This window comes from Rhinoderma darwinii, chromosome 1 (assembly GCF_050947455.1).
Source record: "Rhinoderma darwinii isolate aRhiDar2 chromosome 1, aRhiDar2.hap1, whole genome shotgun sequence".
In the NCBI taxonomy this organism is placed as follows: Eukaryota; Metazoa; Chordata; class Amphibia; order Anura; family Rhinodermatidae; genus Rhinoderma; species Rhinoderma darwinii.
This window is the reverse complement of record NC_134687.1, coordinates 396400780-396417662: the sequence shown is the minus strand read 5'-3', so window position 1 is coordinate 396417662 and position 16883 is coordinate 396400780. Positions and strand designations below refer to the sequence as shown.

Genomic DNA, 16883 nt, shown 5'->3' with positions numbered 1-16883 from the left:
TTTAAAAAATACCACACTGTTCTGAATTATTAGATTTTAGTTAATTTGTTGAAAATATATTTGCCCTACATTACGTTTTTATTTTTCCCATGATTTTACTCCAAGGGTGAGGGAGGGAATGGGTGGGTGGGGGGTGGATGTCATGTTTGCATATTCTCTAAAGTTCATCTGCTGGAGAGTCCATTTGCATTAACCTGCAATTTCTTATTTTAGAAAACCCCCAAAAATAAATTCCCATTATACCCCTAGATGAATATTTTGGGATTTCTGCTTCAAGAGCAGATATTTTGGAAGTGTTATAGAAACTCTGTTGAGTTTTGTAAAACCAGCTTTGAAAAAAAGCGATATGTGAAATAATCTTCTTCTATCCTCCGCCCTCCTACATCTCTATGTGATAAATAAGGCCACATATTTGGTATCCCCGTGCACGGGAGAAGTGGCAGAATGTGAACTGAGATTAATTTTGACCGTGGTCTATACCGTGTGTGAAAAATGCTGGTATAAACTGACGCATTTGCTAAAAAATTGCTAATTTTATTTTGATCCATCTTATTCAAGAAACTTTCAGAAGAAAACTGGACTGTCTAAAAATATGATAAACCCCTTGAAGGAAACCTTGTGGGGTCTACTTGTGTGAATGAAGTCATTTATGGGGTGATTCTAATGTTTCAGCAGCATTACACCCCCCAGAAAACAGTATGCTGCTATAAAATCAAATGCAAAATTCCTGGACCGAAAAGGCCGAAAAGCCTCCTTTTATGCCAAGCCCTGGCACATGCCCGCACAGTGAATAAGGCACACATATTTGGTATCCCCATGCACGGGAGAAGTGGAAGAATGTGAAAGGAGATTAATTTTGTCCGTGGTCCATACCGTGTGTGAAAAATGCTAGCATAAACTGGCGCAATTGCTAAATTCTTGCATTTTTTTCCAATTTTGCCCACTTTAGAGAAAAAAATAAAAATGATATATACTGACAAATGCCACTAAAACAAAGCCCTATCTGTCCTTTAAAAAGAGTGTAAAATTCAAAGATGAACTTTATTCACCTGCAGAGTTATAGTCATCTAAAGAAGCGCATAGCAAAATTGTGAAATTTGCTCTGGTCATTTAGCTGTAAAACAGCCTAGTCCTTAACCGGTTAAAGTCATTTTACTGCTGGAAGGTGAACAACCGTTACAGTCTTTAAATCTCTCCCAGACAAACAGGTTTTCCTCAAGAATTGCCCTGTATTTACTGAAATTCATTCTTTACTTTAACCAGACTAGTTTCCTAGTCCCTGCCGATGAAAAGAATCCCCACAGCACGGTGGTGCCACCAGCATGCTTCACTGTGAGAATGGTGTTCTTGGGGTGATAGGAAGTGTTGAGTTTGCACAACACGGATCATCTCCCATGATGTCCGAAATGTTAAAATTTTGGTCTTATCTGACAAGAGAACCTTCTTCCATGTGTTTGGGGAATCTGCCACAATGTTTGGCAAACGCAAAACATTTTTTCAATTTTCCTTTTTTTTTTAAAATGCAATGGCTTTTTTTGGCCACTCTTCCATAAAGGCACATGTGGGGTGTACGGCTTATAGTGGTCCTATGGACAGATACTTTAGCTGTGGGCATTTGGAGGAGCTCCTTCGGTGTTATCCTTGGTCTTTTTTTTTTTTTTTTTTTTTAAGAACCAAACCCTCATCTAGACTTTTTTTTTTACAACTTGACCTGTTTGAAGAGTTCCTTGGTCTTCATGTTGTTTGCTTAGTGTGTTACAAATTCAGTGGCCTTTCAAAACAGGTGTATTTATACTGACATCATGTAACACTTTAGTTGAATAAGGTCTCACTGTGTGCAATCAATGTGAATTCTAAAGTCAATTGGTTTGACCAGACCTTAATTTAGGGGGTTCATAGCTAAGGGGAAGAGCACATATGCACTCACAACTTCAGTTTTCTACTTTTTTAATGTTTTTTTTTTAACCGGTTCAGGGTCGTTTACTGTATATTTAATCCAAATAAATTTGCTGCAAATCAAAAAGTCCCCAATTGCCTGGTCCGACTCGGATGTCTTCTAGGACTGTATCCAAGTGAATATCAGAGACACAAGCAAGGCAATCGGGGCGCTTGCGATTCCACCCCTAAAATAAAAAAATATTAGTAGAATACCACTCACCACCTCGCCTAGGTCACCCGTAGCGAAGTGTCCCTCCCGAGAGGATGTCGTATTATCATATGTGATCACTGCAGCCAATCACAGGCTGCAGCAGTCACATGGGACAAAACTATGCAATGTTACCTGCTGGCCTCCTGATGGGACAAAAACATTTCCTATCAGGAGGAAGGCAGGTAAGAGGACATAGTTTCGTCCCATGTGACCGCTGCAACCTTTTATTGGCTGCAGCGATCAATGGGACAATACGATGTCCTTTCAGGAGGCCGGCAGGGACGCGTAGCTACGGGAGACCAGGTGGTGTTGAGTATAGCATTTATTATTTTTTTTTAATCTTTCTCCACCCCCTTTTTTTTTTTTTTTATATAATCTGAAAAATGCGGCTCGTACTCGCCGCCGGTTGCCCTTTTAACAATTCATGCACCGCAAACACCAAAAGTTTCGGAGCGTCTGATACTTTTGGAAAAGTCTGACAGATATTGATTTGTGTAGAATCGGTTCGCTCATCTAGTCCTGAAGGCTCAAAATAGTCTGGCTCATTACATATAATCAAATCTAAAATCCATTTTAATTTTAGCTTCTAAAGCAACAAAAAAAACAAAACAGGAAAAACGCCAAAGGGGGTGAATACTTTCACAAGGCACTGTATGTGATCTATACAGTTCACAAGATGCTGGAACAGGGGATCATGGAACATATCTAACATACAAGTAAAGGCAGTAACTCAGGTGTCAAGTGCACAATTCTCAAATAACCATTTGAGAAAAAGTACTGTATTATAAGTACCTCATCTTCTTTCATCTTCAGGCTATGCGTTACATTGGCTATCTCTGTCTTATCCTTCTGAAGCATCTCATGTTTCTCTCCCAAAAGCTTTTCTTGTTGCATTGTGACAGCATTTTTTAGCTTCATTTTGTCTACCAATTTCTTCATATCCATTTGCAACTTTTTGATAATTTCATTTGCCTAGAAGAACATAAAATCTATCAACAACTTGTGCCGCAACAAACAGCTAGGATAGTATGACATTTAAAAAAAAAAAATTAACATACTTTTATTAGCTCCTCAGAAAGGGATTTGACCGTGGTTTCAAGCTTCCCAGTTTGTAGTTGTTTTTGTTCAAGAGATTCTTCTAGCTTTTTCTAGAAACAAGTCACATAAAAATGGATTAATGCAACTAAAAAAAAATGCAACTAAAATGGAAACATAAAACTAGCAATGTCTCTATTAATCGTTTTACTTACATATTTTAAAGTCTCAGATTTGAGAAAAAAAACCAAAAAACATTTCCAAACGTGAAACAAACCTTGTGTTCTTGAGCACTTTCACAGGCCTCTGTAGTTCTTATTACAACTCCCTCTTTATCCTTTACTTCCTGTTCTAGAACAGCTGTACGCATTTTATACTGGTTTAGCAGTTTCTCCTTCTCATGGCATTCAGAGTCCAGGGTAGCATTCTCTCTTCGGAGAGAGGATACTTCTTGTTTAGCTCTATGGTTTTCCTGAAATATATAAAATTCACACAAAAACTGTAAAACCCAAAATCACAAATTAAAGCCATATTTAACTTCAAGGAAAAATATATTTGACAGAAGTCAGTTAGTACAGTTGAAAAAAGACATACAGTAGGTTTTTCAGTTTCAAAGAAGGGATGGGAGAGGATAAAGGAAATGGATATTGGTACATTTTAGAACTTTGTTTCCCCCATTGATCAAGTGGAAGGTTTATTAAAAAAAAAAACAAAAAAAAAAACACCCCTATAAAAAGGCAATCTGCCCTAAAAATCTAATATTTCCCTCCTAAGGCGATCAGACAATCAACATTCAGACAAAAATTGTATACATATACATAAGCGCTGATATTTTTTTCTAAGAAATTATTTAAGCCATCTACCGTTACCAGCTACTGCGGTAGGCCATTCCACTGATTCAGTTATAAAAAGGTAGAAAAGGATGGTCTCCTTTGCAGATTAAACCTCTTTTACTACAGATAGTGGGAGTGCCTTCTTGACTTTGAGGGGATTTTACATGGAACAGCTTTTCACAAATTTTTTGAAAATACCATTTATACACTCAAGTTAATCATGTAATTATTTTAAAACGGTCCTAACTAAGATCCTACTTGCCCCTTGTTAGATTAGTTGCTCTTCTTTTGTACTTTTCAACTCCAGGGCAACCTTTCTATGAACTGGAGCCCAGAATATTCTAGATGAGGCTGCTTTAAAGGGGTTGTCCACTACCAGAATACCGATGACCTATCCACCGATAGATCAATCGGTGCGGGTCCAACACCCGAACTCTGCACCGATCAGCTGCTCTGGTTGCCTGCAGTCACCAAATGTTATGGCACATTATGCAATGTACAGAGCCCTGAAGCAGTTGGCTCCATACATTGCATAGAGGCCATGCTGCCGAACTGCAGCTCTGCCGCTATTTTATGACCGGAGCGATCTGCTTCCATCATGGACGCCCGGTGGCGAATACAGACATGCACTTTTATAGTAAAGATGTTTTTATCTGGCAGTAGCAGGTAGTGCACTTTACAAGATAATCCTAGATGGGAAGGTACAGGAGAGCGGTTACCCATAGCAACCAGATCACTGATGGCCAGGGGGAAAGCTGCATTACTAGCTGCAGAGACTCCTCTTGCCCGACTGCAAACTAATCAAATGCATCATACTGCTGCTCGAGCTGCTGAAACCCCTCAGGCTCTCTCAGTAACAGATCAGACAGGTAGCTCTCAGAAGCGCAGAGACTGCTGCCTGAACCCAGGCCAGAAAGCAAGCTAATTGAACATCATGATGTGCTCTGTGTGCTAATGAGTGGGCTTTCATGCATGATTCAATTATGATCCAACCATAGTCTACAGCCAACTGGTAATAAAACTGCCAATGTTGTTAATCTTATGACGATTTCCTACCAGTTTAGCGGTTAGGTATTTAGGAAGTTAAAATTGAAATAAAACAGTGTGTAACTGCCGGAGTATATAGGGCTACTAGCCATTTCCCCCGTAAAACCAAGAAAACACGAGGGCATGGATTGGCCTCCTGGGCAACCTTGGAACAAATACAATTAACGGATATGTCTTATTACGGCCATGTTTTGCAGTCCAGGCTCATAGAAGTTAATGCACGCGGCCACATGCACGGCCCGCAAATTACGGGCGGCTCGTGGTTGACACTCTGCGGCCATCCGAGCTGCAAATCACGGCCATGCACATCACTACGGTCGAGTGCTTGAGGCTTTACAAATAGCAACAGGGAGGGGAAGGAGGTTGTACACGGCAGATCAGGGGGGGGGGCGGTTGTACGGCTGATCAGAGGAGGAGGAGGAGTGGGAAACCTTCTAAATGTTCAGGAAGGGCAGATCACACAGGCTGTCAGTATCAGAGTGTAGATAGAGAAGAGGCTAGTGTAGAGAGATAGCTGTGCTGATACATGAGAGGTTGTGAAGGCAGCAGCATCCTGGACACACAGACCTCACATCTGGTATATATTACTGGGAGAGACACATCTACAGGAGAAAAGTCTGAAACTAGGAGCACGTTGTAAACTGAATATATCAAGGGGTCTGAAAATAAATTAAAGGATTGGAGATTGCAACTCCAGGCAACCTCTAACATAAAAATATTTTTTTCTATTTAGAAAATGTCTCCATAGCTGTTAACACAAGAAATAAATCTTGGAATATGGCAGAAACTCATCATAAATTGAATTCTTAATATCTATTAAGACCTACAATTAGTAATTTTGTACACAATTTCTCTTTTTCAGTTAGTCAAAATGTATATCACAATATATTTTTAAATACAAATCTACAGTGCAATTATTAAAAGGGGTAGACCACTTAGGACTTTTTTTTTTTTTTTTTTTTAAATCCAGAAAGATTCCTTGAAGAGAATCTCATCACAGGTTGTTCCACTGCTGCATTACGTAGGTCTCATTGGAATTGGCTGCCTATGTAACACATGGAAGTGCTGGGTCCCCCGGAGTGAGAAATGCTTTGTTGTTCTTCGTTCTAGCTAATAGATAAATGTCTTGAATGGGTGACATCACTTAGTTAACTCAGACTTCCCCAATACAGGTTTTGATTATGGGTTTTCTAAACCAGATAACTCCTTTAATCCTTTGTAAGCGCTGCAATGCATGTTTAAAATAGGTCACCTACAGTAGGTTTGGCTTTTCTTTATTGAAACATAACGCCCATCAAACTTCAGCAGCCAATATCAATTCATAATCACATGAAAAATACTGTATAATATGTTTATATTAAACATTAGGATCATCGTGTTATATAGAAATATTGATAATTTTTATATCAAATTTTGACATTTTATTTCAGGTAATATAACCATGTTGCACTTTACATAAACACGGATTCCTGCCCTAGATCAACACACCTCTTCCATTGCTGTAAGTTTGCCTTTGAGTTCTCGAATGCATGATTCGGACTTGTATTTTCTCTCTGTGAGGTCTTTATTAAGTGCTTCTATGTCAGACACCCTGCTTTCCAAGTGCTGTATTGTTCGGTTACTTGACGATTCCAGCTCCTTCTTTTGCTGTTCATATTGATGCTGGTACTGAGTTTGTATCTATCAAGAATGGATACTTGTTAACACTTTTTATAAATATTAAACCAGAAACAAAGCTCTACCAAGAATAGTTGGTCTAACTATGATCTTTCAAGGCAACAGTAGATGAATTACATCCCAAGCTAGGCAACAGATGGTTAAGTGGCGAAAGATGAAACTTTATTGCATTATACATTGTGCTTCTACTGCACAAAGTGTGATTGCCCATTAGTGAAACTCCAGTGACACAAGCTTTGATCTACACCACAAAGAGCTTTAATAGACAGCATGACAGGACACAGAATACAGCGAATGCTAAACTGAATAACAATGTTTGCATTTCACATTCCCAATTGCCATTTTAAATGGAATAAAACAAAATGACACACGAAGATCTCAAACCTGTGATACTTTCTCCCTTTCAGACGTGATATCTTGTGTATGCCTGCTTTTTAATAAAGAGGTCTGCGATGTCCATTCGTGCTTTAACTTATCGAGTTCCTTACATTTCTCTGCTAGAGCCTGTAAAATGTAGATGTCAATAAAGTTTAGAAATGTAATTAGGTTTATCTTTTAGCATTACATGCTATTGGAATTTTTTTTTTACAAAAAGCTGTCATCTTTATGTGCTTTATCTGCACTTAATTTAGATTTCACCTAAACGTGTCCTATCGATTAGCATAGGCTCATAATTGGAGAGCTAAAAAGGAGCCTACATTTCCAAACACGGAACTTGAATGAACAGCATTTTCCTTGAATACTTCTATTCTAGTTACTATATGGCTCTGTTCACATCTGCTAGGGAGGCTCTGTTCGAATCCTACTGTTGCAGATTTCTGTCAAAATGACAGACACCACGATCCCCATTATAAGTCAAAAGTGTTCATTGGGTGCATTCGTACACAGCAGATTCATTGCAGAAATGAGACAATCAGGGAAACAAAGCGTCTTTGCACTTTTTTTGTCTGTTCTTTTTTCCCTCCCAGAAATAGAAAAGTAGTGTACAAGTATAACAAACTAGTAATTAAGCAAAAATAATTTGATGAACTTAATATTTGAAATGCTTGCACATTATAATTAACGGTCTTTACATAATGGTACCAACCTGTTGTGTGAAGCATAACTTCTGAGAAAAATCCTCTTCAGATTTCTGTAGTTTTCCTTTTAGGAAACAATTTTCCAACTAAAAATATGTAATACAAATACATAATATATATTTACATATGCAATGTTCTAAGCAAACAGCAAAAAAATGCAGCTCAACAACAAATATTCACTTGTAAAAAGATTTTGCTAGTAAGGGAACATGATCAAAGAACGGCAAATATTGCTTAAAGTAATTTGCTTAAACGTTACTGTTGACCTTTTGTGGGATGAGCTGTAGTTTTTTATTGGGGTACATGCAACTTTTTATTCCATTGTTTGTGGGCGAGGAGGTGAGCAAAATGTATTCTATATATATATATATATATATATATATATATATATATATATATATATATATATACATATACATATATATACACATATACACACACACACATATACACACACACACACACACACACACACACACACGTGAGTATCTATGTTTTCTTTTAATGTTAATGATTACGGCTAATCGTTAATGAAAACCCAAAATTTAGGGTCTCAGAAAATATGAATATTAAATAAGCCCAATTTCAAAAATGATTTTTTAAAACATAGTTTTTTATTAAACATTGTTAAAATACAAATTAGAGCAGCGGAGCATAAGTTCATACTTGGATCATACAGAATAAAAATGTAAGATGTGCAGAAAGAAATAACAATTGCGAGATAAAGCTTTACATCGAAACATCAGAAAGCATACATAAAACAGGCCACATTTTACATTCCTATGCACACGGAAATGTGTAAACACACACACACAAAAAAAAAAAACATTCCTTAGGGCCGGTTCACATCAGCGTTGGCTTTCCGTTCAGGGGTTCCGTCGGAGGTTTCCGTCGTGGAACCCCTCAATGGAAAGTCAAACAGAAACCTTCACTTCCGTGTGCATCACCATTGATATCAATGGTGACGGAAACATTGCTTATAGTTTCCATTTGTCACCGTTCCGGCAGGTTTCAGTTTTTTTCGACGGAATAGCGCAGTCTATTAGCAATGTTTCTGTCACCATGGATATCAATGGTGATGAACACGGAAGCTAAGGTTTCCGTTTGACTTTCATGGAGGGGTTCCACGACGGAAACCTCAGACGGAACCCCTCAACGGAAAGCCAACGCTGATGTGAACAGGCCCTTACAGATATTATAGAAATAAAATCAAACAAGAAAATAAATCAAACCGAACAGAAGCTCACTACTGTAGAAATACAAGAAAAAAAATAAAATACGAAAATCAAAGAAGGTCAAGTGTGAAGAGAATCCATATAATACTTAGATTTGTTTCCAAATCAAGTTTTGAGAGAAGTGATAACCCTGAAAAAAAGAAATTGTTCTTTCCATAATGCAATTATTATTAACATTGAATTACTTCAGATAAAGTAGGAGTGGCAGTTTTTTCCCCCAATACTTGCAAAAATTCTAGTAGCGAAGTTTAAAACATGAGTGAAAATCTGCAACACCCACATTAATTTAAAGAGGCTCTGTCACCAGATTTTGCAACCCCTATCTGCTATTGCAGCAGATAGGCGCTGCAATGTAGATTACAGTAACGTTTTTATTTTTAAAAAACGAGCATTTTTGGCCAAGTTATGACCATTTTTGTAGTTATGCAAATGAGGTTTGCAAAAGTCCAAGTGGGTGTGTTTAAAAGTACAAGTCCAAGTGGGCGTGTATTAGGTGCGTACATCGGGGCGTTTTTAATACTTTTACTAGCTGGGCGCTCTGAAGAGAAGTAACATCCTCTTCTCTTCAGAACGCCCAGCATCTGACAGTGCAGATCTGTGACGTCACTCACAGGTCCTGCATCGTGACGGCCACATCGGCACCAGAGGCCAGTACGCACCTAATACACGCCCACTTGGACTTTTACTTTTAAACACACCCACTTGGACTTTTGCAAACCTCATTTGCATAACTACAAAAATGGTCATAACTTGGCCAAAAATGCTCGTTTTTTTAAAAATAAAAACGTTACTGTAATCTACATTGCAGCGCCTATCTGCTGCAATAGCAGATAGGGGTTGCAAAATCTGGTGACAGAGCCTCTTTAAGTAAGGCCAATTCTGGACTGCAAGTGAATGGATGTTATAGCACAGTAGTCAATAGTTTGTCTATTTTATACCAAAAAAGCTTAATGAGAGAGCAATCCCAAAAAACACGTCAGAGTACCCACAGAAGTACAACATCTCCAACATATATTGGAAGCATTTGGGTAAATCAAAGAAACGATGAGGTGTGAAATACCGACTATAAAACAATTTCCTTGCAGCTTCCAAGTGTTGAGTCGATCTAGACAACTTAGGTGCCAAAAGGAAAGTTGAGTCCCAATCTAGAGAGCCTGGGTTCAGATTTAAATATTTTTCCCAATGTCATAGACATGCCATAACTTTATTCTGTAGAATCTCAGAGACGGCTAAATACGACTTAGAAACTCCCTTTGCAGTTCTGCAATAATGGTGAAAATACAATTTGTAACGTGTTTTAGGAGGATTAGTAACAATATTAGTGTTAAAGGGAACCTGTCACCAGCATTTCACCTATTAAACCAGCAATACCTGGTGGTAGTGGGTGAAAAATAATTTCTATATAGCCTAGAATTGTGTTCTTAGTGTTCCCACACCGCTCTGTAGCTTTAGTATTCATTTTCTTAGTGTTCCCACACCGTATGCTAATGAGCATAAAAGAGTCATAATCTTCATTCCTCAAGCCTTTCAGAGTTTACCCAGTCTCCTTACTTTTGATTGACAGCTCCTCGCCTTCCCCCAGCACACAAAATCCTGAGCTTGTGCATTGATGTCCTCTTCTGGTGTGTGCGTACAAAGGGACACCGAATTATTACGATAAAAGGTGTGAAATGTTTGCAGACCATTATTTACAGTCGGAGGAGTTTAGGAGAGGGGATAACGGCAGTGAACCAGCAGCGGCCAGTGAGGGATAAGTAAAGCTCAATAGGTGAAATGCTGGTGACAGGTTCCCTTTAATCAAAAAGTGAAGGATATTTATAAAAAATCTACTTGTGGTATAGAGTATTTACTTTTGATCTCTGCAAAGGCGGACAAAAAACCTTCACTCCGAATACTAGCCAGATTTCCAATACCTTGCTTTTCCCAATTAGATAGGTCTAAAAATGAGGAATCAAATGCATAAAGGTTTTTATAGACATGTCAAGCACTCATTGGAAAGATAACTTTTTTGACCACTATCAATTTCCAAGACCATAAAGCAGCCAAAAAGGATTTTTTTATACCGAAATGTTGGCCTACAGAAAAGTATGTACAGTATATGCACTCAATACTTGGTCGTGAAATACTGCATCAATGTGGCGTGGCATGGAGGCGATCAGCCTGTGACACTGCTGAGGTGTTATGGAAGCCCAAGTTGCTTTGATAGCGGCCTTCAGCTCGTCTGCATTGTTGGGCCTGGTGTCTCCTCTTCCTCTCGACAATACCCCATAGATTCTCTATAGGGTTTAGATCAGGCGACTTTGCTGGCCAATCAAGCACAGTGATACTGTGGTTATTACACCAGGTATTGGTACTTTTGGCAATGTCGGCAGGTGCCGAGTCCTGCTGGAAAATTAAATCAGCATCTCCATAAAGCTTGTCAGCAGAGGGAAGCATTAAGTGCTCGAAAATTTCCTAGTAGACTGCTGCGCTGACTCTGGACTTGACAACCCAAAATTGGTCCACTGTGTTAGATCACTGTTAGCTATACTCATCAACATTAAAAAAAAAAAAACTCTGGAAATAGATCACGGTGTGTAATGAATCCATATAATATAGGAGTTTCACTTTTTGAATTGAATTACGGATATAAAATAAAAAAACTAGTATACATACATACATATATACACACACACACACACACACACACACACACACACACACACACACACAATGGGTTGTCAGAGGGGCTGCTCCCCTCATTCTAACGGCAAAGATGCAGTGGTCACTATTGACCACGGCATCCAAGGGGTTAAACAAGCTTATTCCTATAAGGCTGAATTCACTCACATTGTTGAGGACGCTTTTTTTATGCACATTTTTTGTCCAGTTATGCTGTGGCCAAATGTTACTTAAAAAAGTATGGGAGATATGTAAAAAGCCTAAATAAACAGATTTTGTTTGGTGACATTTTTTCAAAATGCAGTATACTCTAGGTATAGTGTTTTTTTTTCCCCATAGGAAGAACGCATCCACAAAATGACATTAAAAACAGGATTTATTGAGTACTCACCGTAAAATCCTTAATAAAAAAAAAAATGTTAATTTGGCGTTTTACATTTGTTACGGCGTTCACCGTGCGCGTTAAATAACGCTATATTGTAATAGTTCAGACTTTTATGGACGCAGCGATACTAATTTTGTTTACATTACTTAATGGGAAAAGCTTTTTTTTTTTTTTTACTACTAAAAATGTTCCCACACACTATTAGTCCCCCTAGGGGACTTGAACCAGCGATCGTTAGAACCAATGTTGCCACAGGCAGGGCTCAGAGGCAGAGTGAACGCAGTCCTGGGGGCCTTCATTAGGCCCCTGGGCTGCCATGACAACCGTCGTTACCACCCCAATCTCGTTGCGGGGGGGGTGGCGATGTGCTGTCGGATGCGACCACCCCCATCTTTTCAATGCCTCAGATTCTGCGGTCGCGGTTTGAGGGGTTAAACATCCTGGCTGTTAATCACGGGTGTCGGCCGTGTTTTACAGCGCGTGAGCGCACTCCATGCATCATCCCCTGCACCTGGACGTAATAACACGACTGGGTGCACGAAGGGATAAAGCATCGTGAGAACAACACTTTCCGTGAGACCACGAGCACACAACGGCGCGGCCTCAACAGCCACGCTGTTAAAAATTGTGACCTTAAATTCTGGTGGAAGAGAGGTCCTTAGAGACAAGGATGGGATGGAGAGGCAAGGGCCACAGAATGACAGCCAATAGGGACACTAGTTCCACATACAAACAGCACGGTCAATCTGGGGCTACCAGAATGTAAGGAATCCCTTTTGCCTTGAGCCGTCGAAAGAGCGGTGGCAGGAGGAGGAAAGACATACAGGAGAATGAGGTCTGACGTGAGCGCCCACGGCGCAGGCCTCCGGATCTTGTGCTCGAGAGATTAAGCTGGGTACCTGGCAATTGAACTTGGAGGCCATCGGGTTATTTGGTTGAAGATCTCCTAGTAAAGAAACCACTCGCCGGGATCCAACTTTTTGCAACTGAGTCTCTCTGACCCAGTGGTCGACCCCAGGTACTGCCATCGGAGCCGGAACGTGAGTGTCAGCCCAGGCCAGTGTCTTCTCGGGCCATCACCACCACAATGAGAGTGCGGCTCTGGTGATTTAGATAAGCCACGGCCGTGGCATTGTCTGTTTGAACCCAGACCGGGTGTCCTGAACGTGCCGATGTCCAGTGCAGCAGGCACAGGAAAAGGTTTAAATTCCAGAAAGTTGATGGGAAAGGAGAATTCCTGTGGAGACCACAGCCCTTGAGTCGTAAGGATCCGGGAAATGTCCCCCTTGAAACTGGAGGATCAGCCAGTTCAGTGGAAGTAAGGAACGACCACGGGGAATGGGCAGGACCGAAGCGAGCGGTCTATGAGGTGGAACATGATTGCACGTTGAAGAGGGCACGTGTGGAACGGTGCAAAGGGAAAGCTCTCGAGAACCAGACTGCAGAGGCGGAGTCAAGTTGGAACTGCTCTCTGCAAGGAACGGATCCCATCCTGAAGAATCAATAGAAGCTCTGAAGGAAAATCTTCACATATCGAATGTCGAAAACGACCCCCAAAAACACAATCTGGTGGGACGGAGACAGGCAAGATTTTGAGAGTTTGACAATCCAACCGAATCGACTCGGAATGTTCAGGATAATCTGAAGAGCAGTCTCGTTGTCCTCTCTGGAGGGAGACTTGATCAGGATGATGTCCAGGTATTGGATGACATACACCAGCCCCCCACACACCGGAGAGAACCTTCGTAAAGACTCTCGGGGTCGTGGCCAGTCCGAGGGGGAAGGGGCACAAATTGACGGGACAGTACTGCAAAGTACAGATGTGTTTGTGCACAGAGAAATAAGTATTTGATCCCCTACCAACCATTAAGAGTTCAGCCTCCTCCAGACCAGTTACACGCTCCAAATCAACTTGGTGCCTGCATTAAAGACAGCTGTCTTAAAAGGTCACCTGTATAAAAGACTCCTGTCCACAGACTCAATTAATCAGTCTGACTCTAACCTCTACAACATGGGCAAGACCAAAGAGCTTTCTAAGGATGTCAGGGACAAGATCATAGACCTGCACAAGGCTGGAATGGGCTACAAAACCATAAGTAAGACACTGGGTGAGAAGGAGACAACTGTTGGTGCAATAGTAAGAAAATGGAAGACATACAAAATGACTGTCAATCGACATCGATCTGGGGCTCCATGCAAAATCTCACCTCGTGGGGTATCCTTGATCCTGAGGAAGGTGAGAGCTCAGCCAAAAACTACACGGGGGGAACTTGTTAATGATCTCAAGGCAGCTGGGACCACAGTCACCAAGAAAACCATTGGTAATACATTACGCCGTAATGGATTAAAATCCTGCAGTGCCCGCAAGGTCCCCCTGCTCAAGAAGGCACATGTACAGGCCCGTCTGAAGTTTGCAAATGAACATCTGGATGATTCTGAGAGTGATTGGGAGAAGGTGCTGTAGTCAGATGAGACTAAAATTGAGCTCTTTGGCATTAACTCAACTCGCCGTGTTTGGAGGAAGAGAAATGATGCCTATGACCCAAAGAACACCGTCCCCATTGTCAAGCATGGAGGTGGAAACATTATGTTTTGGGGGTGTTTCTCTGCTAAGGGCACAGGACTACTTCACCGCATCAATGGGAGAATAGATGGAGCCATGTACCGTCAAATCCTGAGTGACAACCTCCTTCCCTCCACCAGGACATTAAAAATGGCTCGTGGCTGGGTCGACAATGACCCGAAACATACAGCCAAGGCAACAAAGGAGTGGCTCAAAAAGAAGCACATTAAGGTCATGGAGTGGCCTAGCCAGTCTCCAGACCTTAATCCCATCGAAAACTTATGGAGGGAGCTGAAGATCCGAGTTGCCAAGCGACAGCCTCGAAATCTTAATGATTTACAGATGATCTGCAAAGAGGAGTGGGCCAAAATTCCATCTAACATGTGTGCAAACCTCATCATCAACTACAAAAAACATCTGACTGCTGTGCTTGCCAACAAGGGTTTTGCCACCAAGTATTAAGTCTTGTTTGCCAAAGGGATCAAATACTTATTTCTCTGTGCACAATGCAAATAAATATATATAATTTTGACAATGTGATTTTCTGTTTTTTTTTAAAATATAATCTATCTCTCACTGCTAAAATTAACCTAGCCTAAAAATTCTAGACTGTTCATGTCTTTGAGGATTTGCGCAGATCACTTCCCCAGTGGTTTACAGTACCAGCCATGTGGATGCAATTTGAACAAAATTTCATGTACATGCTACAGAATTTTTCCAAACAGAACTTGAATTCTAAAATCTGCAGAATGTCAATTTTTGTTGCGGATTTCACCCTTTTCAAAGAGGTGTGAAATCCCTGGCTAAACCCATAGCAAAATCTGCATGTGTAACATGCAGATTTAGGTGTAAATTTGGTCACCACATGTCAACTTATCTAGTATAGATACAGCACCTTGTAAAAAGTCTTCAATAACATATCTGCCCCTAATTTCACGTAATTTTTAAACATCTATTTTTTCTAGAAACAGTTCTCATGCAGTCACTCAAATTTCTGGTGAACTTTATATATAAATTACATAACCACGAGAAAAAAAAAAAAACTTTACACATCAAATTACTGCCATTACTAACCTTTAAGCTCTTGATGCAGTCAGCAAGATATTTTTTTACATCACTGTCATTCCCTTCTAAAAGCTTTAAGGAGAGGTGAACAAGGTGCTTGAATGGATTTGTTTCAATTATATTTAAGCTTGCAGACATACAATCAAGTCCATTTGAAGAGGTTTGGAGCTGCAGCAAAAACCTTTAAAAAGAACAAACAACTTTTACATTGGGACTTCGTGTGCCTCCGATATGTAGGTCAAAATATTTGACAGACAACAAAATTCCATATCTCCTTGTGGAGGTTAAAAGGAGTATTCCCAGAGTTGACAATTATCACCAATCCAGAGGATAGGTTATAATGGTCTGATTTGCTGGGACCCGCACAGATCGGAAAAACAGGGGTCCTGAATGGAGCAGACATCGAGCATGTGCCTGCCACTCCATTCAATGTCTATGGGATTGACGGAAACAGATCAGTGCTTTACTCGATTGCTTCCATCAGTTCTATAGACTTTGAATGGAGTGGTAGCATGCATGCTTCACCACCGCTAAATTCACGGCGGTCAAGCAGTGAGGAGGAAAAGAGGGTTTGAGACCCCCATTCTTGCGATCAGTGGGGTCTTAGCGACAATTACTACCTATCCTGTGGAATAGTTTTAATTGTGGATTCTGAGAATACCCTTTAAAGGGTATTAATGACATTCTCTTATGTATTTTAAGATACTAAGCACTTTCGTAATATACAGTTATCAAAAGTTTTGCTTTGTTTCGGTTTTACAGCTTCTATGTTGATCAATTTAGATCTCTGTAAAAAGGTTACACGAGTCGTCAGAGGCACACATACCCCGCTGTCAGCTTAGCCATCAGATCAACTCGCTAATTCTGCATACAACAGCGTTTTGCAGCTTCTACGTACAGTGGATACATAGAAGCTGCAGAACAGAAACAAAGCAACATTTTTATATGAAATGTTTATTACAAAAGTGCTTAGTATTCCAAAATACACACACACACACACACACACACACGTGTGTATATATACACACACACGTGTGTGTATATATACACACACACGTGTGTGTATATATACACACACACACGTGTGTATATATACACACACACACATTAGTATATATACACACATTATATATATATATATATATATATATATA

At 40.1% G+C, this 16883-nt stretch overlaps 1 protein-coding gene across 1 annotated transcript in view; it reads right to left on the bottom strand.

The window, feature by feature from the left end:
* The window catches only part of LOC142742591 (spindle assembly abnormal protein 6 homolog), a 129568-nt gene that overhangs the window by 38080 nt on the left and 74605 nt on the right, over positions 1 to 16883 (bottom strand). Inside the window, exons 5-11 of the mRNA XM_075852515.1 lie at positions 15739 to 15910; positions 7829 to 7906; positions 7126 to 7245; positions 6553 to 6744; positions 3462 to 3656; positions 3208 to 3297; positions 2942 to 3121 (exon numbers count right to left, since the gene is read on the bottom strand). Of these exons, the coding sequence (XP_075708630.1) occupies positions 2942 to 3121; positions 3208 to 3297; positions 3462 to 3656; positions 6553 to 6744; positions 7126 to 7245; positions 7829 to 7906; positions 15739 to 15910 (1027 nt within the window). The remainder of the gene's footprint in view (positions 1 to 2941; positions 3122 to 3207; positions 3298 to 3461; positions 3657 to 6552; positions 6745 to 7125; positions 7246 to 7828; positions 7907 to 15738; positions 15911 to 16883) is intronic.